Source organism: Anolis carolinensis, chromosome 1 (genome assembly GCF_035594765.1).
Source record: "Anolis carolinensis isolate JA03-04 chromosome 1, rAnoCar3.1.pri, whole genome shotgun sequence".
Lineage (NCBI taxonomy): Eukaryota > Metazoa > Chordata > Lepidosauria > Squamata > Dactyloidae > Anolis > Anolis carolinensis.
In genome coordinates this window covers 45,182,770-45,204,057 of record NC_085841.1, presented here as the reverse complement: position 1 = coordinate 45,204,057, position 21,288 = coordinate 45,182,770, and the positions used below count along the sequence as shown (strand labels likewise).

Here is a 21,288-nt window from a genome sequence, read left to right as displayed (position 1 = left end):
ATGTAATTCAAGTGATAAGTATAAACACCTAAAAAGGAAAGGAGGGTGATCTAATATCACCTTTAAGACAGATTTATTTTAGCATGAGCTCTCATGCAAAGTAATAAACACATTCAGTATGTGATTAGTTATATAGCATTAACAACTAATATATTTATGCAGAGGTGTTCTGGAGTGAATAGTAGGCCAATAAGTCTAAATAAAAGGACATATTTATTTTGCCTAGAGATGCCTCTGGCCTGTAAAGATGTAAGTTTCTCCTTCACCCACCTTCTCTCTTTATCCTTAGTGTGCATCAATTGATGCAAATCATTTGCACAGTGCAAAAGGAGGTTGTATTCATTTGATGCATTAGAAGGAGTAAAAAGTGGTTTGGGTAAAATTCTTAGTAGGCACAGGCAAAAGTAAGTTGCTGTAGTTTCTTCTAGTTTTTGTGGTCATCCTCCTTAATAATCTTTTAAATTGATAATCTTTGCCATCTTGGCCACACACTGATGTTGCTTTGCCACACATATCCCAGTCTTGTCTGTGAAATGTTGGAGCACATGGTCAAGAGGTGGAGATGTTGAGCTCTTGTTACGTATATTTTATTTTTCTGGAGCAGGTTCAGAAATGTCCAGAAAACTGCAAAAACTGGATCTTAAAACATCTTAAAGTTACAACCCCTGTCCAGTTTCTTAGGGCCTGTCCAGACAGTACCTTTATCCCAGAAGCTCCCGCATAAAAATGGAGGATGGCCAAATACTGTTCCCTCAAAAATGTGGGAGGAATCGTTGCAAACTGCAAAAACCGCAAGATTTTCAGGTGCGAGAATAAACCTGCAATTTGGTGCTGTCTGGAAGCACCCTTAGCTATCATGACCTATTGTACCAGCTTCAATAGAATAAGTACTGTACATAATGAAAATAGAGTTTAGTATTTGTGGTATAAATTGCAAACCCACTCTGAACAAATTTTGCCCAGAAAACCATTTGATAGGTTTAGTTTAGGGCCATTAGAAATCTGAAATGACTTAAATGTACACAAGAAAGAACAAGTAGGGATTAGGACTCTTTTTGGGAGGCTGTCTTTCTCTGTCACAGATATATTCATTGGACACTATGGGGGAAACCATTCTCAGTAGCTAGTCACAGGTTCTGGAATAGCTTTCCTAGAAATAAACTGATACATGCCTTGTTATCCTTATATAGACAGGTGATGGTTTTTGTTGTTCTTTTTAGCAGGCCTTTGCAGGTTGCTTGCTTGTGGAGAAAAAGCCTTTAAAATATTCTACACTTGTCCCTGCTAGGCAGGGATAGTACCACATTCAAAGGACAAAAGTAGTTTGCACTCAATTAAGGAGGAGGGGGGTCGGAATCTTGCTTTTCCTAGTTGGTTCAGACAAAAGCAAACTATTTCAGCCGATCCTAGTAAAATCAAGAACTAAGAGACAGTACAATCAAGAAGAACTGAACAAGAAACAGAGGTCCTCCAACGGAGATCCCTTCTACACTGCCATATAATCCAGATTATCAAAGCAGATTTTTTTTTTTTTTTGGTCAGGAGCGACTTGAGAAACTGTAACTGGCTTCTGGTGTGAGAGAATTGGCTGTCTGCAAGGATGTTGCCTAGGGTTTACCCGGACGTTTTGATATTACCATCCTTGTGGGAGGCTTCTCTCATGTTGAGGAGCTGGAGCTGACAGAGGGAGCTAACCCACTCTCCCCAGATTAGAACTGCCAACCTGCTGGTCAGCAGGTTGCTGGCACAAGGTTTTAACCCATTGCACCACTGGGAGCTCTATCAAAGCAGATAATCCACATTATCTGCTTTCAACTGGATTATTTGAGTCTACACTGCCATATAATCCAGTTCAAAGCAGATAATCTGATTTTGATATGGCAACGTAGAAGAGGCCTGAGTCCTAGTGTTGGCTGTGCTTCGATAAGATTTGCGAGAGGAAGAAGAGAGAGGAGAAGTGAGGTGACCAGGTAGACCCCATGGGGGACCAACAGCAATGATTCCAAAATTGTAAAGGTAGAAAAGGAGAACAATAAGTTTTTTTAAAAAAAATTGGAAGGCATCACTTTCACTCTGAGATTCCTTTCCTCATCTCAGGAGAAAATGGACCACTTTTGAGAATGTGGAGAATGTTTCACATTTCCTGAAATAGACAAAACAAAACCATGTTCTAGAATCATAGAATAGTAGAGTTGGAAGAGACCTCATGGGCCATCCAGTCCAACCCCCCGCTAAGAAGCAGGAAATTGCATTCAAAGCACCCCCGACAGATGGCCATCCAGCCTCTGCTTAAAAGCTTCCAAAGAAGGAGCCTCCCACAGTCTGGGGGAGAGAGTTCCACTGCCGAACAGCCCTCACAGTGAGGAAGTTCTTCCTGATGTTCAGGTGGAATCTCCTTTCCTGTAGTTTGAAGCCATTGTTCCGTGTCCTAGTCTGCAGGGCAGCAGAAAACAAGCTCCCTCCCTCCTCCCTATGACTTCCCCTCACATATTTGTACATGGCTATCATGTCTCCTCTCAGCCTTCTCTTCTGCAGGCTAAACATGCCCAGCTCTTTAAGCCGCTCCTCATAGGGCTTGTTCTCCAGACCCTTAATCATTTTAGTCGCCCTCCTCTGGACGCTTTCCAGCTTGTCAACATCTCCCTTCATCTGCGGTGCCCAAAATTGGACACAGTATTCCAGGTGTGGTCTGACCAAGGCAGAATAGAGGGGGAGCATGACTTCCCTGGATCTAGACGCTATTCCCCTATTGATGCAGGCCAGAATCCCATTGGCTTTTTTAGCTGCTGCATCACATTGTTGGCTCATGTTTAACTTGTCCACATGGACTCCAAGGTCTTTTTCGCACACACTGCTGTCAAGCCAGGTGTCCCCCATTCTGTATCTTTGATTTCCATTTTTTCTGCCGAAGTGAAGTATCTTGCATTTGTCCCTGTTGAACTTCATTTTGTTAGTTTCGGCCCATCTCTCTAGTCTGTCAAGATCGTTTTGAATTCTGCTCCTGTCTTCTGGAGTGTTAGCTATCCCTCCGAGTTTGGTGTCATCTGCAATCTTGATGATCGTGCCTTCTAACCCTTCGTCTAAGTCGTTAATAAAGATGTTGAACAGAACCGGGCCCAGGACGGAGCCCTGCGGCACTCCACTTGTCACTTCTTTCCATGATGAAGACGACGCATTGGTGAGCACCCTTTGGGTTCGTTCGCTTAGCCAATTACAGATCCACCTAACCGTAGTTTTGTCTAGCCCACATTTTACTAGTTTGTTTGCCAGAAGGTCGTGGGGGACTTTGTCGAAGGCCTTACTGAAATCCAGGTAGGCTACATCCACGGCATTCCCTGTATCGACCCAACTCGTAACTCTATCGAAAAAAGAGATCAGATTAGTCTGGCATGACTTGTTTTTGGTAAATCCGTGTTGACTATTAGCAATGACCGCATTTGTTTCTAAGTGTTTGCAGACCACTTCCTTAATGATCTTTTCCAGAATCTTGCCTGATATTGATGTGAGGCTGACCGGACAGTAATTGTTTGGGTTATTCTTTTTTCCCTTCTTGAAGATAGGGACCACATTCGCCCTCCTCCAATCTGCTGGGACTTCTCCCGTTCTCCAAGAACTCTCAAAGATAATTGCCAGTGGTTCTGAAATAACTTCCGCTAGTTCCTTCAATACTCTTGGATGTAGCTGATCTGGCCCTGGTGACTTGAATTCCTTTAGAGTGGCCAGGTGTTCCTGGACAACTTGTTTCCCTATTTGGGGTTGGATTTCCCCCAATCCTTGTCCATTCCATGTTGCTGAGGTTGAAGATGGCTTTCTTTTTGTGAGAAGACCGAGGCAAAGAAGGCATTAAGCAGTTCTGCCTTTTCCCTATCCCCTGTCACCATCACCCCATCTTCTCCTTGCAGTGGCCCTATCGCCTCCTTTTTCTTCCTTTTTCTACCAACGTAAGCAAAAAAACCTTTTTTGTTGTTTTTTATGTCCCTGGCAAGCCTGAGCTCATTTTGCGCTTTAGCCTTGCGAACCTTTTCCCTACAGGTGTTGGCTATACGTTTGAATTCTTCTTTGGTGATTTCTCCCCTTTTCCACTTCTTGTGCATGTCACTTTTGAGCTTTAGCTCAGTTAGAAGTTCTTTGGACATCCATTCTGGCTTCTTTGCATTTGTCTTATTTTTCTTCTTTGTTGGCACTGTTTGCATTTGCGCCTTGAGTATTTCACTTTTGAAAAACTCCCATCCATCCTTAACTCCCTTGTTTTTTAATATTGGCGTCCATGGAATGCCGCTCAGTAATTCCTTCATTTTTTGGAAGTCAGCTCTCTTAAAGTCGAGAATGCGTGTTTGACTTGTCTTAGTTTCAGCATTTCTTTGTATTGCAAACTGCAGGAGCACGTGGTCACTTGCCCCTAAGGATCCAACCACTTCAACTGTATTGATCAGGTCTTCCACATTTGTTAAGATTAGATCAAGAGTTGCTGATCCCCTTGTTGCCTCTTCTACCTTCTGGACCATAAAATTGTCTGCAAGGCAAGTAAGGAATTTGTTGGACTTTGTATTCTTGGTCGAGTTTGTTTTCCAGCAGATATCAGGATAATTGAAATCGCCCATGACTACTATATCTCTTCTTTGTGCCCGTTTGGTCAGCTGTTGACAGAAAGCTTCATCAAGTCCTTCATCCTGACTCGGAGGTCTGTAGTAGACACCCACGACAATGTCTTTTTGAGTCCCGGTTCCCTTGATTCTTATCTGTTTCCCTTTGGACTCCTGATGGGAGGGAGGACTATTTGAAGATGAATGGGATGAATGAGCCCTTTATACATCCAGTCCCCAAATTGTTTATAGCCCAATAATTACTAATTTCTTGACAGATGGTGGTTTTACTGGTTGGACTAGTAATGCTTCTTTGTTGGCAGTCTCCTGATTCAGACTTGGCACCCACTTCCACATTCCCATTGCCACAGACACATTTGCTTGTTACTTGGTTACATTTGCCTGTTGCTTGGTCGCAGCTTTATTTCGGAGTGCTAATAGATTGCCATCCATTCTAATTATATATGATGCCAGGCCTGTCCTCCCTAATTTCTGCTAGAATATCTTGCCTTTTGCCCAGCCAGCTCTTGTTTTCTTGAAGCATCAGATTTTTCTTGATTACTTTGTCCTTTGTTGTTCCTAGGTGATAGGACCACATGCTCAAGAGTGATGGTGCGAAGAGAAAATAGCCTGCATCTGTTACTCCTTACAAATTGCAGACATCAAGGGATGCTTAGTGGCACAACCAGCTATGTAAGAGAGCGTTCATCAAGATTAGAAGCTTCATTATATGTATCGCATACAATTCAGGAAGGTCAACTAGATTGCAAACTGAAGATAGCAATGTAACACATCCGTTAGTTTGACAACCCACTATCAAGATAAATTTTCATAGTGTATTTATAATACTGGATCATACTATCACTGAGCATGTGATTTTTTTTAAAAAACAACAACATATGCCTCCTTTACTGTGGCAATCTAGTACTTTTTATATAGGCAGAATGGAAGAGAATGTACAAAATGAGTTGGTTAGAAAGAAAGAACAATTGGATAGTTTTTATAAGAATTAATATAATGGCATTCTGAAGCTATTCATAACTGAGCAGCAGTAAGGTGATGATCTGGGTTCTATGGTATCACCCTTATTACTGTTTGATTATGGACCATTTTAAGATAAGATGGTAATTGTTCCTGGCTACTGGTGGGGACAGGACAGAAGTAGGTGTCCTGTATGAAGAGACTTGTTCTCACAGACTTAAATAACTGCAAAACTATTACTACAACATGGAATGGGTGGGAAATGAGAAAGGAGAGCAGAATACTGAGAGATATAGAAATACTGATATAGAAATATTGTTACAAATTCACAACTTTTTATGCCTAGACCTATTAGTTTGCATGCTTTCAGACTTATTGTTTGTTTACTTTTGCAAAATCTCTCTTCTTGCATTACTTGCATAACCAGAAGCTATCGTTCTCTTCTCTCTCTCTATCCTAGGATCTTATCACAAAGGCCTATGGATTCGCCATGCATGGCTAACCCATGAAGTCCCAGAGGGAGGTGTAAAGAATCTGTCACAGCCTGCCCCACATCGCCCGACTTACCTCTACCCCCATTATACAGAGGGAAGCTTCGCTGCCTGACTTCCCCCCATTGCTCCAAAAGCAACACAGAAAACCACTTGTGTTGCTGCAGCAGCAGCGTGTACCACTTGCTCTCCCCTTTCACCATGGAGTCTGGCCAGGAGTCGCTATGAGTCATGTAACTCCATGGCGAAAAGGGAGAGGAAGTGGTGTACTCAGGGCAAATCAGTCCATCTGATGAGGTCACTAGATCTGTGTTAGACTACACACAAATATTTTGTAAGTAGTGCTACTTTTATGTGTTTTTACAAAGAATATTGAGTTTATGTTTTCCCTGCTAAACTCTGTGAATGGGTGCCTTGCAGTGATTCTGGTTGTTGTTCAGCTTCTGCCTTGCAAATTTGAATCCTCTCCTTAGTGATACGTTCCTATTGCTCACATTTTCTACAATATTTGACTGTGAAAAACCTATAGTACAAAATATGAGCATCATCAAACATAAAAACATCAGAGTCTTATCATCCATAATAAACTCCTTTAATTCTTACATCTGCTCAGAGCCTGGAAAAGTTGCTTTTGGGTGATAACTCCCAGAATTCCAAAGAAACGTTTTCAAACTCTGTATAGGTGATGTTCAGAAAGCAGATGCTGAACCTGCTACTCATCAAATGCTTAAGAAACATGAAGTAGGAGGGGAGTAAACTACAGTCAAGTGCCTCCCATATCATATACTTTGAACTGGACTTTTTGTGAATGGTAGCGGTTTCGCTCTGTTACCTTTGTTGTGATCCCATTCTCATAAGACACAAGGAGCCATTTAAGAATTGATAATTGCATATTTAGGTAACTGCTAGGTATTGTTGCTTTTGTGTGCCTTTTTAGCCCTGTTCAGGTGTTATGTGAAACAAGGCATATAAATGGATGTAAGAGACACAGGACCATGTATGCTGACCAAACTTCTTATTCTAAGATGTAGCAGTTTACCAGGGCAGGGCTGACAATCAGAAAATGGACTTTACGGGCTTCCCTCATTTTATGATGCCTTGCTTTTCAACAGCTCGATCTTTCAACAGATGTAAATTACAGCCATGTGAAAGCAGGGATCTCACCCTCCCCATTGAAAAACCAAATTCTCTAGAAGTCAGAAACTGTCTCCTCTCTTCTTTCTGCTAAGATGCATCACTTTTGACCTTGAAAATAACAAGCTAAGGGATGATCCAATACAGAACAGTGTATATTAATTAAAAGAACAAAAGACACATAAAGAGTGTAAAATATTAATGATATGTATGATGTATTTTCACCTTTTGAACTTTTGACTGATCATACTGGACATTAACTCAAAGACATTGACATGGGGGTGCTTTACCTTGTTTTACTTATAAAAGTAAATGTAACTGCGTCATTAATTGTTCCATCTCTCCTAGCACCCACTGGCTAGTGTCTTCCATTTCTATTAACTTTTTTTGTATTTTACTTGTTTTTCCAAAATAAACATTTTATCTTGAGATCAAAAACTGCTGACCATTGCCTCTTTGGGTTCAAAAGCTACATCTTTGAGAGGTTGAGGTGACACGTGTACTGCACTTTTGATCTTTGGTCCACTCTTTCGACCTTTTTCCCCTGTCTGTCAATAACTTAATACCATCTAATGCTCAGTTTTGATTTGCAAGCTAGAAGAAGACTGAGTTCTCCTTGTCAACCAGTTTTTGATTGCAACCTTCTCCTTAAACTGTCAAATTAGTGAGAGCAGCCTATATTCAGTCTGCCTTGAATGTGAACTGATCATACTTTATTATGGTCTCTTTGTGGAAGGTTTGTGTGTGTTAACATGAGAGTAGATATCTCCTTCAGATCTCTATGCTGAACATGAGATGTCTAGGACTGATGGAAGGAATCAGTGTGTACAGAATAGCTGTGGGACAAAGACCAAGGAGATGCTTAAATATACATTTATTCCTTTTAGGCAGATCCCTTGATGAAGTTAAAGTTTCAGATAAATAACCTGCCAGTTGAAAATTTGCAATCAGGACATGTACATAGTGATACCCTGCTTTGCACTCCATATTTAATAACAAAAAATAATTAAAATGATCACATTTGATACTGCTGATTTTATCATGGTTATAGAAACCAATAACCCTTGCATCAATCTTTCACTGAAAAAAATGGTGCAAATTGATTACAATTATACCCAAGGGTACATTGTAATTCATTTACATTTTGCAGTGAAAGAGTATAAGGGTAAATAGATTGAAATAGATATCTGGAAAAAATTGATGGCTAGATGTAACCAGATGATTAGCTTTGCTTAATACAATATTACCTCCTTCATCTACTTCTTCAGCATACTTAAGTGGAAAAAAACACAAAAATTGCTGTATAACTCAACATACTGAGGCACAGATATGAAGAAGTCAGTGACTAGTCCATTAAACACAATCCTCATTTTCTTCTTTGACCAACAGTTCAAAAAGTTGGGAGATTCCTTGAATCCAGTATATAGCTGCCCCGAGTCTCTTTGGGGAGAGAGGGCAGGATATAAATATATTATTATTATTATTATTATTATTATTATTATTATTATTATTATTATTATTATTATTTCTCTATCAAGAAAGTATTCTCTAAAAGTAGAACTGTCATAATACAATGAGTGTAGGCTGGTTTCAGTCAGCATAACAAGGCTGTGGTTGAGCACGAGGAAAATTATATAGGGAGTCATTGAGTGTATCTATACTATAGAAATAATGCAGTTTGACACCATTTTAACTGCCATGACTCAATGTTATGATATCACAGGAGTTGTTGTTTACATGGTCTTATTCTCTGCCAAATAATGCTGATGTCTCACCAAACTACAACTCCCATGATTCTATAACACTGAGTCATGACAGTTAAATTGGGCCCCTTCCACACAGCTGTATAAAATCCCATATTATCTGCTTTGAACTGGCTTAAATGGCAGTGTGGACTCAGATAACCCAGTTCAAAGCAGATATTGTGGATTATCTGCCTTGATATTCTGGGCTATATGGCTGTGTGGAAGGGCCCTCTGTGTCAAATTGCATTAATTTTATTGTGTAGAGGGAAAACAGCTCTTGGGCCAGAATGAGCTTTCTTTTCCATTCCCTATTACTACTGAACACTGCTCCAAAAGGGATGTCATGCTGCATTTCATGGAGTATTTGTACTAATATAAGTAACCAAGAGAGTTCAAAGTAATGTTTTTAAAATGCTTTGCATAGGGTCACCAACATTTCATAAGCAAAAAAGAGGACACATTTACTGACTGACTACTTCAAGTCTCTGATCAGTCTGATAGCTCTCTGATGATTTAAATGCCCCTAATATATAAACTGTAATCAATATTCCTGGAAATATTTCTAATTCTCTTTGTATTTAAATAGCAACAAATGTAAATTGTTTATTTAGCAATATTTAATAATACCAACACTTGACCTAGGTACAACTGAATTTCCAATTCTGTAAAATGAAGTGTGCTCAAAGTATCACAAATAAGACACTTCAAAACATATTGCTAAATGAAATTATCCATTTCTACAATTAAAAGCTATGACAGTGAGACCTTGGCACCCACAGGCATTTGATTGCAGGACACATATACACACCACCCTGTGGACACAAACATCTGTGAATGCTCATGTTCCATTATATATATGGAATAGTAAAATGGTGTACCTTATATAAAATGGCAGAATCAAGGTTTGCTTTCTGATTTTAAAAAATATTTTCAAGTCTTGGATAGTGAAATCTGTGAATCCAGAATCTGTGGGTATGGAGAAAACTGACTATATCTTATGGTCAGTTTCTTTTAGTCACACTTTACACTTCTGAGTCCAAGCATAGAATCATAGAATCATAGAATAGTAGAGTTGGAAGAGACCACATGGGCCATCCAGTCCAACCCCCTGCTAAGAAGCAGGAAATCGCATTCAAAGCACCCCCGACAGATGGCCATCCAGCCTCTGCTTAAAAGCCTCCAAAGAAGGAGCCTCCACCACGGCCCGGGGGAGAGAGTTCCACTGTCGAACAGCTCTCACAGTGGGGAAGTTCTTCCTGATGTTCAGGTGGAATCTCCTTTCCTGTAGTTTGAAGCCATTGTTCCGTGTCCTAGTCTGCAGGGCAGCAGAAAACAAGCTTGCTCCCTCCTCCCTATGACTTCCCTTCACGTATTTGTACATAGCTATCATGTCTCCTCTCAGCCTTCTCTTCTGCAGGCTAAACGTGCCCAGCTCTTTAAGCCGCTCCTCATAGGGCTTGTTCTCCAGACCCTTAATCATTTTAGTCGCCCTCCTCTGGACGCTTTCCAGCTTGTCAACATCTCCCTTCAACTGTGGTGCCCAAAATTGGACACATACTTCTCTGTAGAACATTTATCAAGCCTCTTCAACCTGTGGCCCTCCAGATATTTTGGACTTACTGAGGGTCCAAACACCTGGAGGATCGCAGGTTGAAGAGGTCTGGTGTATAGTTTCAAAAACTGCTTATATCTTAAGAAATAACTAATAAATTCCATTCTACATCTCCCCCATCTCTTGTGACAGCCGTCTCACCTGAATGGACTCCCTACAGACTGAGTGGCTGCTTTGGAAACTTCCTTCACTCTGCTCTCTCATCCTCTTCCTCCTCCCAGCAGTAGTACCCGATTGTCAACTTCCTCCAGTTCAGATCTCTAAGCAAACCTGGACATGTTAAAAAAGAGGATTTTTATCTCTGGAAATATGGACATATCTGAGAACAAGAGAGTTTACAATGACCTTATCTTTGCAGATGTATATATATCTCAGATGTGCACAGAATCTCTTTCTCTGCTTCTGTTTGATTGTTTTAAAACCCATTCTCATGATTTTAGTGCTAAAATGTTTTTATATAGCACATGTTTCAATTCCCATAATTAAGTATCCTTCAGAATTACTATAGCCATTGACTATGAGCTTTCATATGGCCTGGGCTCTGATCTCTTTCATTTTTGATATAAAACTATTATGGAATGCTTTTGTTTGCAGGGCTCCTCCAGCTCCTGGCATACTATGTGTATTCTGGTCTGTTAATTCATTCACAACATCCTCAAAGTATGTAATTATGTTTCCCTTCTGCCTTTCAAAATATTGAATCTCCAGGGAGTGGGAAAAAACCCTGCCTTTTAAAATGTTCTTGCATCAGAATTTCCTCCGTTTAGCCAGGATTTCTGTTTATGAGCAGATACTGTAGTATGATGGAAACATCACCTGCTCTTGTGATACTGTCTATATTAGCTCAAAGCAATACTTAAAAAACCTACAGCTCTCACAACTTAATAATGAATGGGAAAAGGGGTTTTGTTGCACTGTGGAAAAAGTCGTGAATTTGTATGAGCTCAAATTTTGATTTGCATAAACAAAGCTAACCACGGCCTTTACCTACTGTCTGGGCTCTTTTCAGTGACTAATTTTAGCATTGCTCGTTTCGCATATATCTCTCTTTTTATATTAGTTTCTGAGACGTTGTCATGCCCTGTGAATGCAATTATAATCCCATGTTTTATTTATAAGAGAGGCAAGAAAACACTTTCCACTATATTATCTCAGCTGGACTCACTCACTTTGCTTCACGCCTGGTTCCTGTTTCTCTTCAAATGTTCATATTCTTTCTTGTCTCTGCTTTCGGCAGCTCTTCCTGATCATGTCTACTTATGCTTTAATCCTAGCAAAATACCAAGCAGTCTAAATTAGGCTTAACAGGAACACCTTAAAATCTTATTATGATATGATTCTAAAAGCATTTTCTGCATTTTCAAATTTCTGATTTTAATGCTTATTTAAAAATGTGGTGAGGCGACCACCTACTGTGGTTTAAATTTTAACTAATGCAGAAGGAGCAATACCACTTTCTCCCTTCCCTTTGATTTCTTTCTGTTAGCCATTGTTTTTAATCCATGCTTTATCCCCTGGTTGTGAACCATAGGTTTTTTTTTGTTTTATTTTTTAGGTTTTTCCAGTTTTGGTGAAAGCCAGGAACAAAAGAAGGGCTTCATCACCAGGGTTGAAGTACAGGAAATTGTTTTCTAAGCCAAGATAGACCTAAAATCTATGGAGCCCAACACATTTTGTAGTATTAGGGTGACAAATAAGTGCTTCACAACCTCATATATAACCAGACTCATGATAGAAATCTAAAGGATAGCACCCTCCATCACTGGAGAGATGGATCTCTGGTTACTCCATTCTTGCAAACAAAAATAACAATTAAATGTTCATTTTATATTTGATGAGAATTTTTGCACATTCATGGATGCTATTTTGCATTTTGGGAGCAATTGTGTTTTTTCCTGCATGAAAAATGCAGAACAAGCATTGTATTTAACAAAAAACAAAGTGGAAAAAATAAGGTGTGTCTTAACATACATCTGAAGATGGTAGATTAACATGTTGTTGTTTATTCATTCAGTCGGTTCTGACTCTTCGTGACTTCATGGACCAGCCCATGAAAGAGCTCCCTGTCGGCTGTCACCATGCCTAGCTCCTCCAAGGTCAAACCAGTCACTTCAAGGATACCATCCATCTATCTTGCCCTTGGGCAGCCCACCTTCCTTTTTCCTTTCATTTTCCCCAGCATCATTCTCTTCTCCAAGCTTTCCTGTCTTCTCATTATGTAGCCAAAGTACTTCATCTTTGCCTCTAATATCCTTCCCTCCAGTGAGCACTCCTGGAGTATGGACTGGTTGGATCTTCTTGCGGTCCAAGGCACTCTCAGAATTTTCCTCCAACACCATAGTTCAAAAGCTGCCTTAAGTCCCCTTGGGTGAGAAAGGCAAGATAGAAATGACGTAAATAAATAAATAAATAAATAAATAAATAAATAAATAAATAAATAGCAAGCATCTATCTTCCTTCACTCAGCCTTCCTTAGGGTCCAGCCCTTGCATCCATAGGTTACTATGGGGAATACCATTGCTTTAACTATGTGTACCTTTGTTGTAAGTGTGATGTCTCTACTCTTCACTATTTTAAAGAGGTTGGTCATTGTTCTCCTCCCAAAAAGTAAACATCTTATAATTTCCTGGCTGCAGTCCATGTCTGCAGTAATCTTCACACCTAGAAATACAAAGTCTGTCACTGCCTCTATATTTTCTTCCTCTATTTGCCAGTTATCAATCAGTCTGGTTGCTACAATCTTGGTTTTCTTGATGCTTAACTGCAACTCAGCTTCTGCACTTTCTTCTTTCACCTTGGTTATAAGGATCTTCAGCTCCTCTTTGCTTTCAGCCATCAACATAGCCATTAACACAGCAGATCATTTTAAAACAAATACTGCATTGGAGAGGTGGTAGTAGGGTATGTAATTATGAAAGTCAGTGCATACAGTCGTGGGGCCGGGCTGTGGCGCAGCTGTTGAGCAGCTGCCTTAAATCACTCTGACCATGAGGTCATGAGTTCGAGGCCAGCCCGTGGCGGGGTGAGCACCCGTCAATTAAAAATAAAAAATAGCCCCTGCTCGTTGCTGACCTAGCAACCCGAAAGATAGTTGCATCTATCAAGTAGGAGATAAGGTACCACTAAAGTGGGGAGGCAAGATTAACTAATTTACGACCTGGAATGAGGAAGTGCCGTCAGTGTGGATGATGAAGCAGCTGCTCCCCCCTGTGGCCAGAATCGAACATCCCCTCAGAAGAACGTTAACTTGCCTCTGCGTGTGTCTCTCAGTCTCTGTTTGATGTGTTTATGGGCATTGAATGTTTGCCCTATGTGTGTTATAATGTGATCCGCCCTGAGTCCCCTTCGGGGTGAGAAGGGCGGAATATAAATACTGTAAATAAATAATAAATAAATACACTGTTGCATGTGCAGCTGTATTGCATGGCACAGACCATTAATGCATTCAGGGGCTTTAGGTGACAGTGATGTCTGTGCTGTGTTGGAATGGAAGATTTATCATCTAAGCCAGGTGAGCAATAACTCAGCTTCCCTATGCCAGGCGACCAACCTAGGAAGAGGTTTAGTCAGGGAAAGTAGCTAAGAAGGACTAATAATTTTCTCACCTAGCATTTGCTGGTTGGGGTAGCTGGGTCATTAATTTCATTGTTTGACTATGTATGGACCATTAATTACATTGTTTGACTATTTTATGCATTCCCTACATATCTGCATTAAATCTTGACTCAGGGTGGTGTATTGGTTGGAAGGTTGGACTAGGACTATGGATACTCAGATTTACTTTCCCACCCAGCCTTGAAGTTATACTTGGGGCATGTCCTGAATCTACCTTATTGAGAATCACATCTGGAGTGTAAAGAACCATGAAACTATCTCAATGTCACTACAGGGCATGCAATAGGATGGCTATAATAATTTGTTTTAAAGATAATTTCCTTTCCTTTCATAGCACTCCAGATAGGCTGGTAGAGGAGTCCACTCAGATATAACTCTGAGTGATGGCTTGTAAGATTCAAAACTCCTTGGGAGCTGAACGAGGAAAAATGCAACTGCCTGTCAAAACTCTTTCTCTGCTAACTATGGTGAAGGTGAATGGGTAATATTGATAGTGACAAGATATGAATGGAAGGCAAAGAACCTGAATTAATGCTGGCAGGTTGGAAAAAAATAGACTGCAGAAGACTACAGTGTCTTTTGTTCCAAGGAAATGGTAGAGTAGACTATCAGATGCTTTGAGAAAAAAGCAGTTTGAACATACTTTTCTATCTAATTGCTCTCCTAAGGTCTCTGTAGCATTTTTATATTTCTTTACTTTCATTTTTATTAAGTGTTTTGATGCTTTATCAAATGCTTTTCTAACATTTTCTATGTTTTCATTTAAATTTTCATTTAAATGAAAAAGTAGCAATCCACATTGTAAAGAAGGCATCTGAACAATGCATTTCTTTTTAAAATGTCCAGCTGGCAATCAGAAATGGGTTGGAAGACGTCCAAATCATTTAACTTTTGAAATTAAAGCTATACACGAATACATGTAGAGTGAACATGAAATTGCTTGAGTCCAGGGTCTTAGACAAGTCTCATATAATAAGGAGAAGGAGCAGCAGGAGGAGATCAGATATTTCATAAGAATCGGAGGAATTCCCCATGCATTTCTTGTTTTTTGTTTGAAGGGCAAAGTTACTCATGGAAATAATACATGGCAACCTATACCCACTCACAAATCTTTGCCTTATATGTTGTTATTGCTTCTGCAAGGTTGGCCCATGTGAAAATGCAGAAGGGCGTGCATTTTGAGTGCTGTCTAGATGCATCCTGAGTCCACGCTGCCATATATCCCAGTTCAAAGCAGATAATGTGGGGTTTTATTCAGGAAGGGATCTGTGTTTTAAGAACAAGAAAAATTGTGAGTTTTTCTATTGTAATGTGGAACCTGTCAAAAATGGTGCCGTTTATTTATTGCCGGAACCGAGCACAGGCTCCAAAGATGCCAAAAGATGGGAAAGCCTATATATACCTCTATCTTTTGTCAAAAAATACAAATTAAAATGGACATTTAAAATCGAATAATAAAATACAATTAAAACAATTAGAGACACTTAAAAACCATACAAAAACAATTAATCACAGGATCCACAAGTACAATCTGGGGCGTTCCTATAGTCATTACACATCATTCCATATCTATTTATTGCACAGATTCTCCAAAGGTTTGGTTACAAAGCAACATTTTTACTCTCTTACGGAAGATCAAGAGGGAAGGGGCTGATCTAATATCCCTGCGGAGGGAGTTACGTAGTCAAGGGGCCACCACTGAGAAGGCCCTGTCTCTCGTCCCCACCAATCGTCCCTGCGAGAAAGGTGGGACCGAGAGCAGGGCCTCCCCGGATGATCTCAAACTCTGCAATTGCTTGTAGAGGGAGATACGTTCGGACAGGTAAGCTGGACCAAAACCATTGAGGGCTTTATAGGCCAAAGCCAGCACTTTAAATTGTGCTTGGTAGCAGACTAGTAGCCAGTGGAGCTAACGTAACCGGGGGGTTGTATGCTCCCTGTACGCTGCTCCGGTGAGCAATCTGACTGTTGTCCATTGGACTATTTGAAGCTTCCGAGCAATCTGCAGTCGACCCACGTATAGTGCATTACAATAATCTATTCGGGATGTGACTAGAGCTTGGACTACTGTGGTCAAGCCTGACTTCCCAACATATGGGCACAACTGGGACACAAGTTTTAATTGAGCAAAAGCTCCCCTGGCCACTCCCAAAACCTGGGCTTCCAGGCTCAGCGATGAGTCCCAGATCACTCCCAGCTGTGAACCTGCATCTTCAGGGGGAGTGTGATCCCATCCAACACAGGCTGTAACCCTATACCCTGTTTGGCCTTGTGGCTGACGAGCAGTACCTTTGTATTTTCTGTTTACAATTTCAATTTATTTGCCCTCATCCAGGTCTGATTCAACACATGTATATACTGCAGGTTTAGTGCAGTTTGATAGCACTTTAATGGTCATATCTCAGGGCCCTTCCACACAGCCATATAACACAGAATATCAAGGCAGACAATCCACAATATCTGCTTTGAACTGGGTTATTTGAATCCACACTGCCATATATTCTAGTTCAATGTGGGATTTTATACAGCTGTGTGGAAGGGGCCTCAGTAATATAACATCATGACAATTGAAGTTTTACAAGGTCTTTAATTTTCTCTGACAAAGAATGTGGATGCTTCACTGAATTACAGATTCCAAAAGTGCACAACATTTTTTTTTCATGCCAGGAGTGACTTGAGATTGCAAGTTGCTTCTAGTGTGAGAGAACTAGCTGCAAAAACGTTGTCCAGGGGATGCCCAGATGTTTTATGTTTTTACCATCCTTGTGGGAGGCTTCCCATTCCACAGCATTGAGCCATGGTAGTTAAAGGGGTGTCAAACGGCATTAATTCTACAATGTAGAGACACCTTTTTTAAAAAATAATCCATTCCACCTCTGTCCCAGTTTTCCATTTCCTCCATCCCAGCATTCACCTCTTGTGTGTAATGAGTATGCTTAGTACACATTCAAACTCAACACCGGCCCCATTGCTCTTCTTCTCCAACATACATAATACTATAAATATACTGATATTTCTTTCTTCTCCCATAAGTGCTGTCTACACTGACCATATAATTCAATTTCTGAAAACAAATTATCTGATTTAAACTGGATTGTATGAGCAGGGCTGTAGCCAAGGTTGGGGGGGGGGGAGGGGGTTCAACCTCCCCCCCATTTTTCAGGTTTTTTTCAGGTTTACTCATGAATTTTAACTAGTTAACCAAATCCCCATAAGTGTCCACTGAAGTTTATCTGTCTTGAGTGTCCCTGAAGTGTATTGATGGAGCTTGAATTCTAAATTATTTTGTGCTATGGAACTACTCTTCATGGTTTGCTAAAAAAGTCCCCCCCCCCAATTTTTTTTCTGGCTATGGCCCTGTGTATGCGCCTACACTGCCATATAATCCAGTTTAAAGTAGATAATCTGCATTCTGCAATTGGATTATATGGCAGTGTAGATGGGGCCTTAGTGACTATTTTTTAAGCTATAGAGTCACAGGAAAACAGCACCACTTGCCACTACTGTGCTGAATACATTAGGGAGTGTGAATCAAGAATGTATACATGTTTTTACTTCCATTATCATTTCTCCCATGCTATGCTAATCACTCACTGCCTTGGTTCATTAAGTGACTCAGTCTTAACACAGTGTTGTTAAACCCATGCTGTTATATGCCCTATTTGACCAGAATGTCACTTCTGTTAGTCATTGTATCATGCTGTGAAAAAAGGCATGAATTCCCAGGCATGTTTCCCCCTTGGATAAACAAATGTTTAGCACAGTTCTTAAACACACAATTACAAGCTTGATCCTGATCTCATGTTTTCTATAACAGGAAATGGAGGAGTGACTCCATCAACATAATATAAAACTGAGAGAGACTTTATCACAGAAAGCTAGTAAACTGCAATTACAGCAGGATAATAGCACCTAGGGCTTGTACATAATACATGACGTCTTGTTTGTCCTGCTGCATTTAAATAATTGGTAAATGCTTTTTCATTTACGGGGGGAAATTCCTCAATGGCTCCTAATATCACTGCTTAAGTGAGTGCCCATGATTTTCCTCCTCTTCTCTCATTATTCCTAAGCAGGGTGAGTTTGGTTTTAGATATGAAAAAGTGAAATATGAAATAAAGTCTCACAAGATGGACTAGTAATCATTTCAAACTGACCGTTGTATGGTTAACCCGATTTATCTCTCATGTAACATTCTGATGATCAACAGAGTTGAATTCAGTAAAACATTAGGAAAAACAATATGTATAATTAATGATTATAGCACATGCTAGTTATAAAATAGATTCTGAAAGTTTTTCTCCTTACTGTACTTGTTGTACAGAAAGCTTTTTTTAATGAATGAAGCATCTGCTGGATTTGTGTTTGTAATACAAAATATACAGTATGAAGAATTTGCCTATGCAGGTGTTTCACTTAACAGCTGTTGTACTTATGCCTCTACTTTCCTGATTATATTTATTTACTAATTATTTAGGCTACATCCATACAAACTGTCTCCCTAGGATAAATCATAGAATTACTGGGAATTACTGCTGCTTTTCTGTAACACATTTTTCCTACATTCTGTTCCTAACCAGAGCTCTTGTTTACTGCACAGTTATGATTGAACTTTATTCCATGACAACATCCTACAAAATGCTGGGATTTGCTGTTTAAAGAAGGGTATTTAGAATTATTATTCAGAGAGCTCTAGAACCTCATCAAACTACAAATCCCAGGATTTCACAGGATGTTGCCATGGCAGTTAAAGTGGACTCATAATGATATAATTGTGTAGTGGGAAAGATGCCTTTGGTTATTATAACTGTAATTCAAAGCTACATGACAGACAAGGCTAGTCCTGCCATTAGGTGTAATGAGGCAACTTATCTCAGAGAACAGCTTTTGGATGGCATAAAGTGTGTCTGCTGTGAAATGACAGCAAATTATTAATTATCTTATTTGTTGTTGTATTTTTACTGACGAAATTATGGCAGGATTTTCTGCTTCAGCTGACAAAACAAATTTGCTGATACTGTGCAGTGGTGGATAATGACTCTCTTCTCCATGGGGTGATCAAGCTACTCTGGGTTTCAATCCAAACTTTCCAACGTGTGCCATTGTTATTATAAATCGGTGGTTCTCAACCTTCCTAATGCCACGACCCCTTAATACAATTCTTTATGTTGTGGTGACCCCCAACCATAAAATTATTTTTGTTGTTACTTCATAACTGTAATTTTGCTACTGTTATGAATCATAAAGTAAATATCTGATATGCAGGATGTATTTTCACCTATATCTAGAGAGCACTGTGGACTCAAACAATGATGTATCAGGACCAAACTTGGCTCAAATACTCTATATGCCCAAATGTGAACACTGGTGGAGTTTGTGGAAAATAGACCTTGACATTTGGGAGTTGTAGTTGCTGGGATTTATAGTTCACCTACAATCAAAGAGCATTCTGAACGCCACCAACAATGGAATTGAACCAGTCTTGGCACCCAGAATCTCTTTGACCTACAAGAAAATACTGGAGGGATCTGGGAGGAATTGACAGTGATTTAGGGAAGATGTAGTTCACCTACCTGCGGAGAGCACTGTGAACACAAACAACTATGGATCTGGACCAAATTTGGCACAAATACCTGATATGTCAAAATTTGAATACTGGTGGAGTTGGGGGAATTGATTTTGTCATCTGGAAGTTGTAGTTGCTGGGATTTATAGTTCATCCACAATCAAAGAGAATCCTGAACTCCACCAACAATGGAATTGAACCAAACATGGCACACAGAACTCCCATGACCAACAGAATATACTGGAAGGGTTTTGGAGTTGTAGTTCACCTACATCCAGCCTTCTTTGCCAAACGGGTTCCTAAGACCATCAGAAGTATGTATTTTCTGATGGTCTTTGCAGTCCAACAATATTTAGAGATTCACAAGCTGTCTATCCAGTGTAAAGAAATAAAAGCGTGCTGCCTTTTTAAGTATTTGAAAACAGCTTCTTAACCATTGTACCACGAGAATGTCTTATCTCTGCCTTCCAATTACAATGTCAATGAAATGTTGACATTCTTAGTCATAGAGTAGAACAAACAAATTTTCCTGTGGCACATGATTAATTATTCATCACTTGTTTCCAGGCCTTTAGGGCAACAGTAGTCTCAGGAAATTATAATTTACTGTATGCGTGAGAAAGGTGTTCTGTGTCATCGTGAAAGCTTAAAGATTAATATGGAGGCTCTGCAAACATTAAACCAATTGCCTTCTGAAGTAAATACGGCTTTGCCAGTTACAGAAGGTAACTGAGTCACAGAAAGACCCGGTGAGGTGACATGGCAAGGTCAATTCCATGAATGGAAGCACATCATTTTATAATTTTAAGGCCGGGCTGTGGCGCAGCTGTTGAGCAGCTGCCTTAAATCACTCTGACCATGAGGTCATGAGTTCGAGGCCAGCCCGTGGCAGGGTGAGCATCCGTCAATTAAAAATAAAAAATAGCCCCTGCTCGTTGCTGACCTAGCAACCCGAAAGATAGTTGCATCTATCAAGTAGGAGATAAGGTACCACTAAAGTGGGGAGGCAAGATTAACTAATTTACGACCTGGAATGAGGAAGTGCCGTCAGTGTGGATGATGAAGCAGCTGCTCCCCCCTGTGGCCAGAATCGAACATCCCCTCAGAAGAAGGTTAACTTGCCTCTGCGTGTGTCTCTCAGTCTCTGTTTGATGTGTTTATGGGCATTGAATGTTTGCCCTATGTGTGTTATAATGTGATCCGCCCTGAGTCCCCTTCGGGGTGAAAAGGGCGGAATATAAATACTGTAAATAATTAAATAAATACTTTCAAATTAATGCATTTTATGAAAAAATACTGACATCGTTGGAGAGAGGGAAATACATTGTTTTTATTCTTGAGTGCATGTCAAAAAACAAAAACAAAAAAACAAACAAAAAAACAACAACCCCAGGGTTAGACTCCATAGAAACTAGTGGTTTCCATGTCAATGAATTTGCACTTGGTTTAAATCTGGACTTGAAAGGAGCTGCTCAAAGTGCTGAACCATCCCCTCCTAATAATTGCTTTAAAGTTTGAGCTAAAACCTAGAATGAGTTCACAATTCCACTAGTGTGGATGC

At 40.0% G+C, this 21,288-nt stretch overlaps 1 protein-coding gene across 1 annotated transcript in view; it reads left to right on the top strand.

Annotated features, from left to right (window-relative positions):
* daam2 (dishevelled associated activator of morphogenesis 2) overlaps positions 1–7,627 on the top strand; it is a 328,775-nt gene extending 321,148 nt beyond the window's left edge. The window contains exon 25 of the mRNA XM_062973532.1: positions 6,025–7,627. Coding sequence (XP_062829602.1) covers positions 6,025–6,066 — 42 coding nt within the window. The 3' untranslated portion in view covers positions 6,067–7,627. The remainder of the gene's footprint in view (positions 1–6,024) is intronic.
* The last annotated feature ends 13,661 nt before the right edge of the window (positions 7,628–21,288 follow it).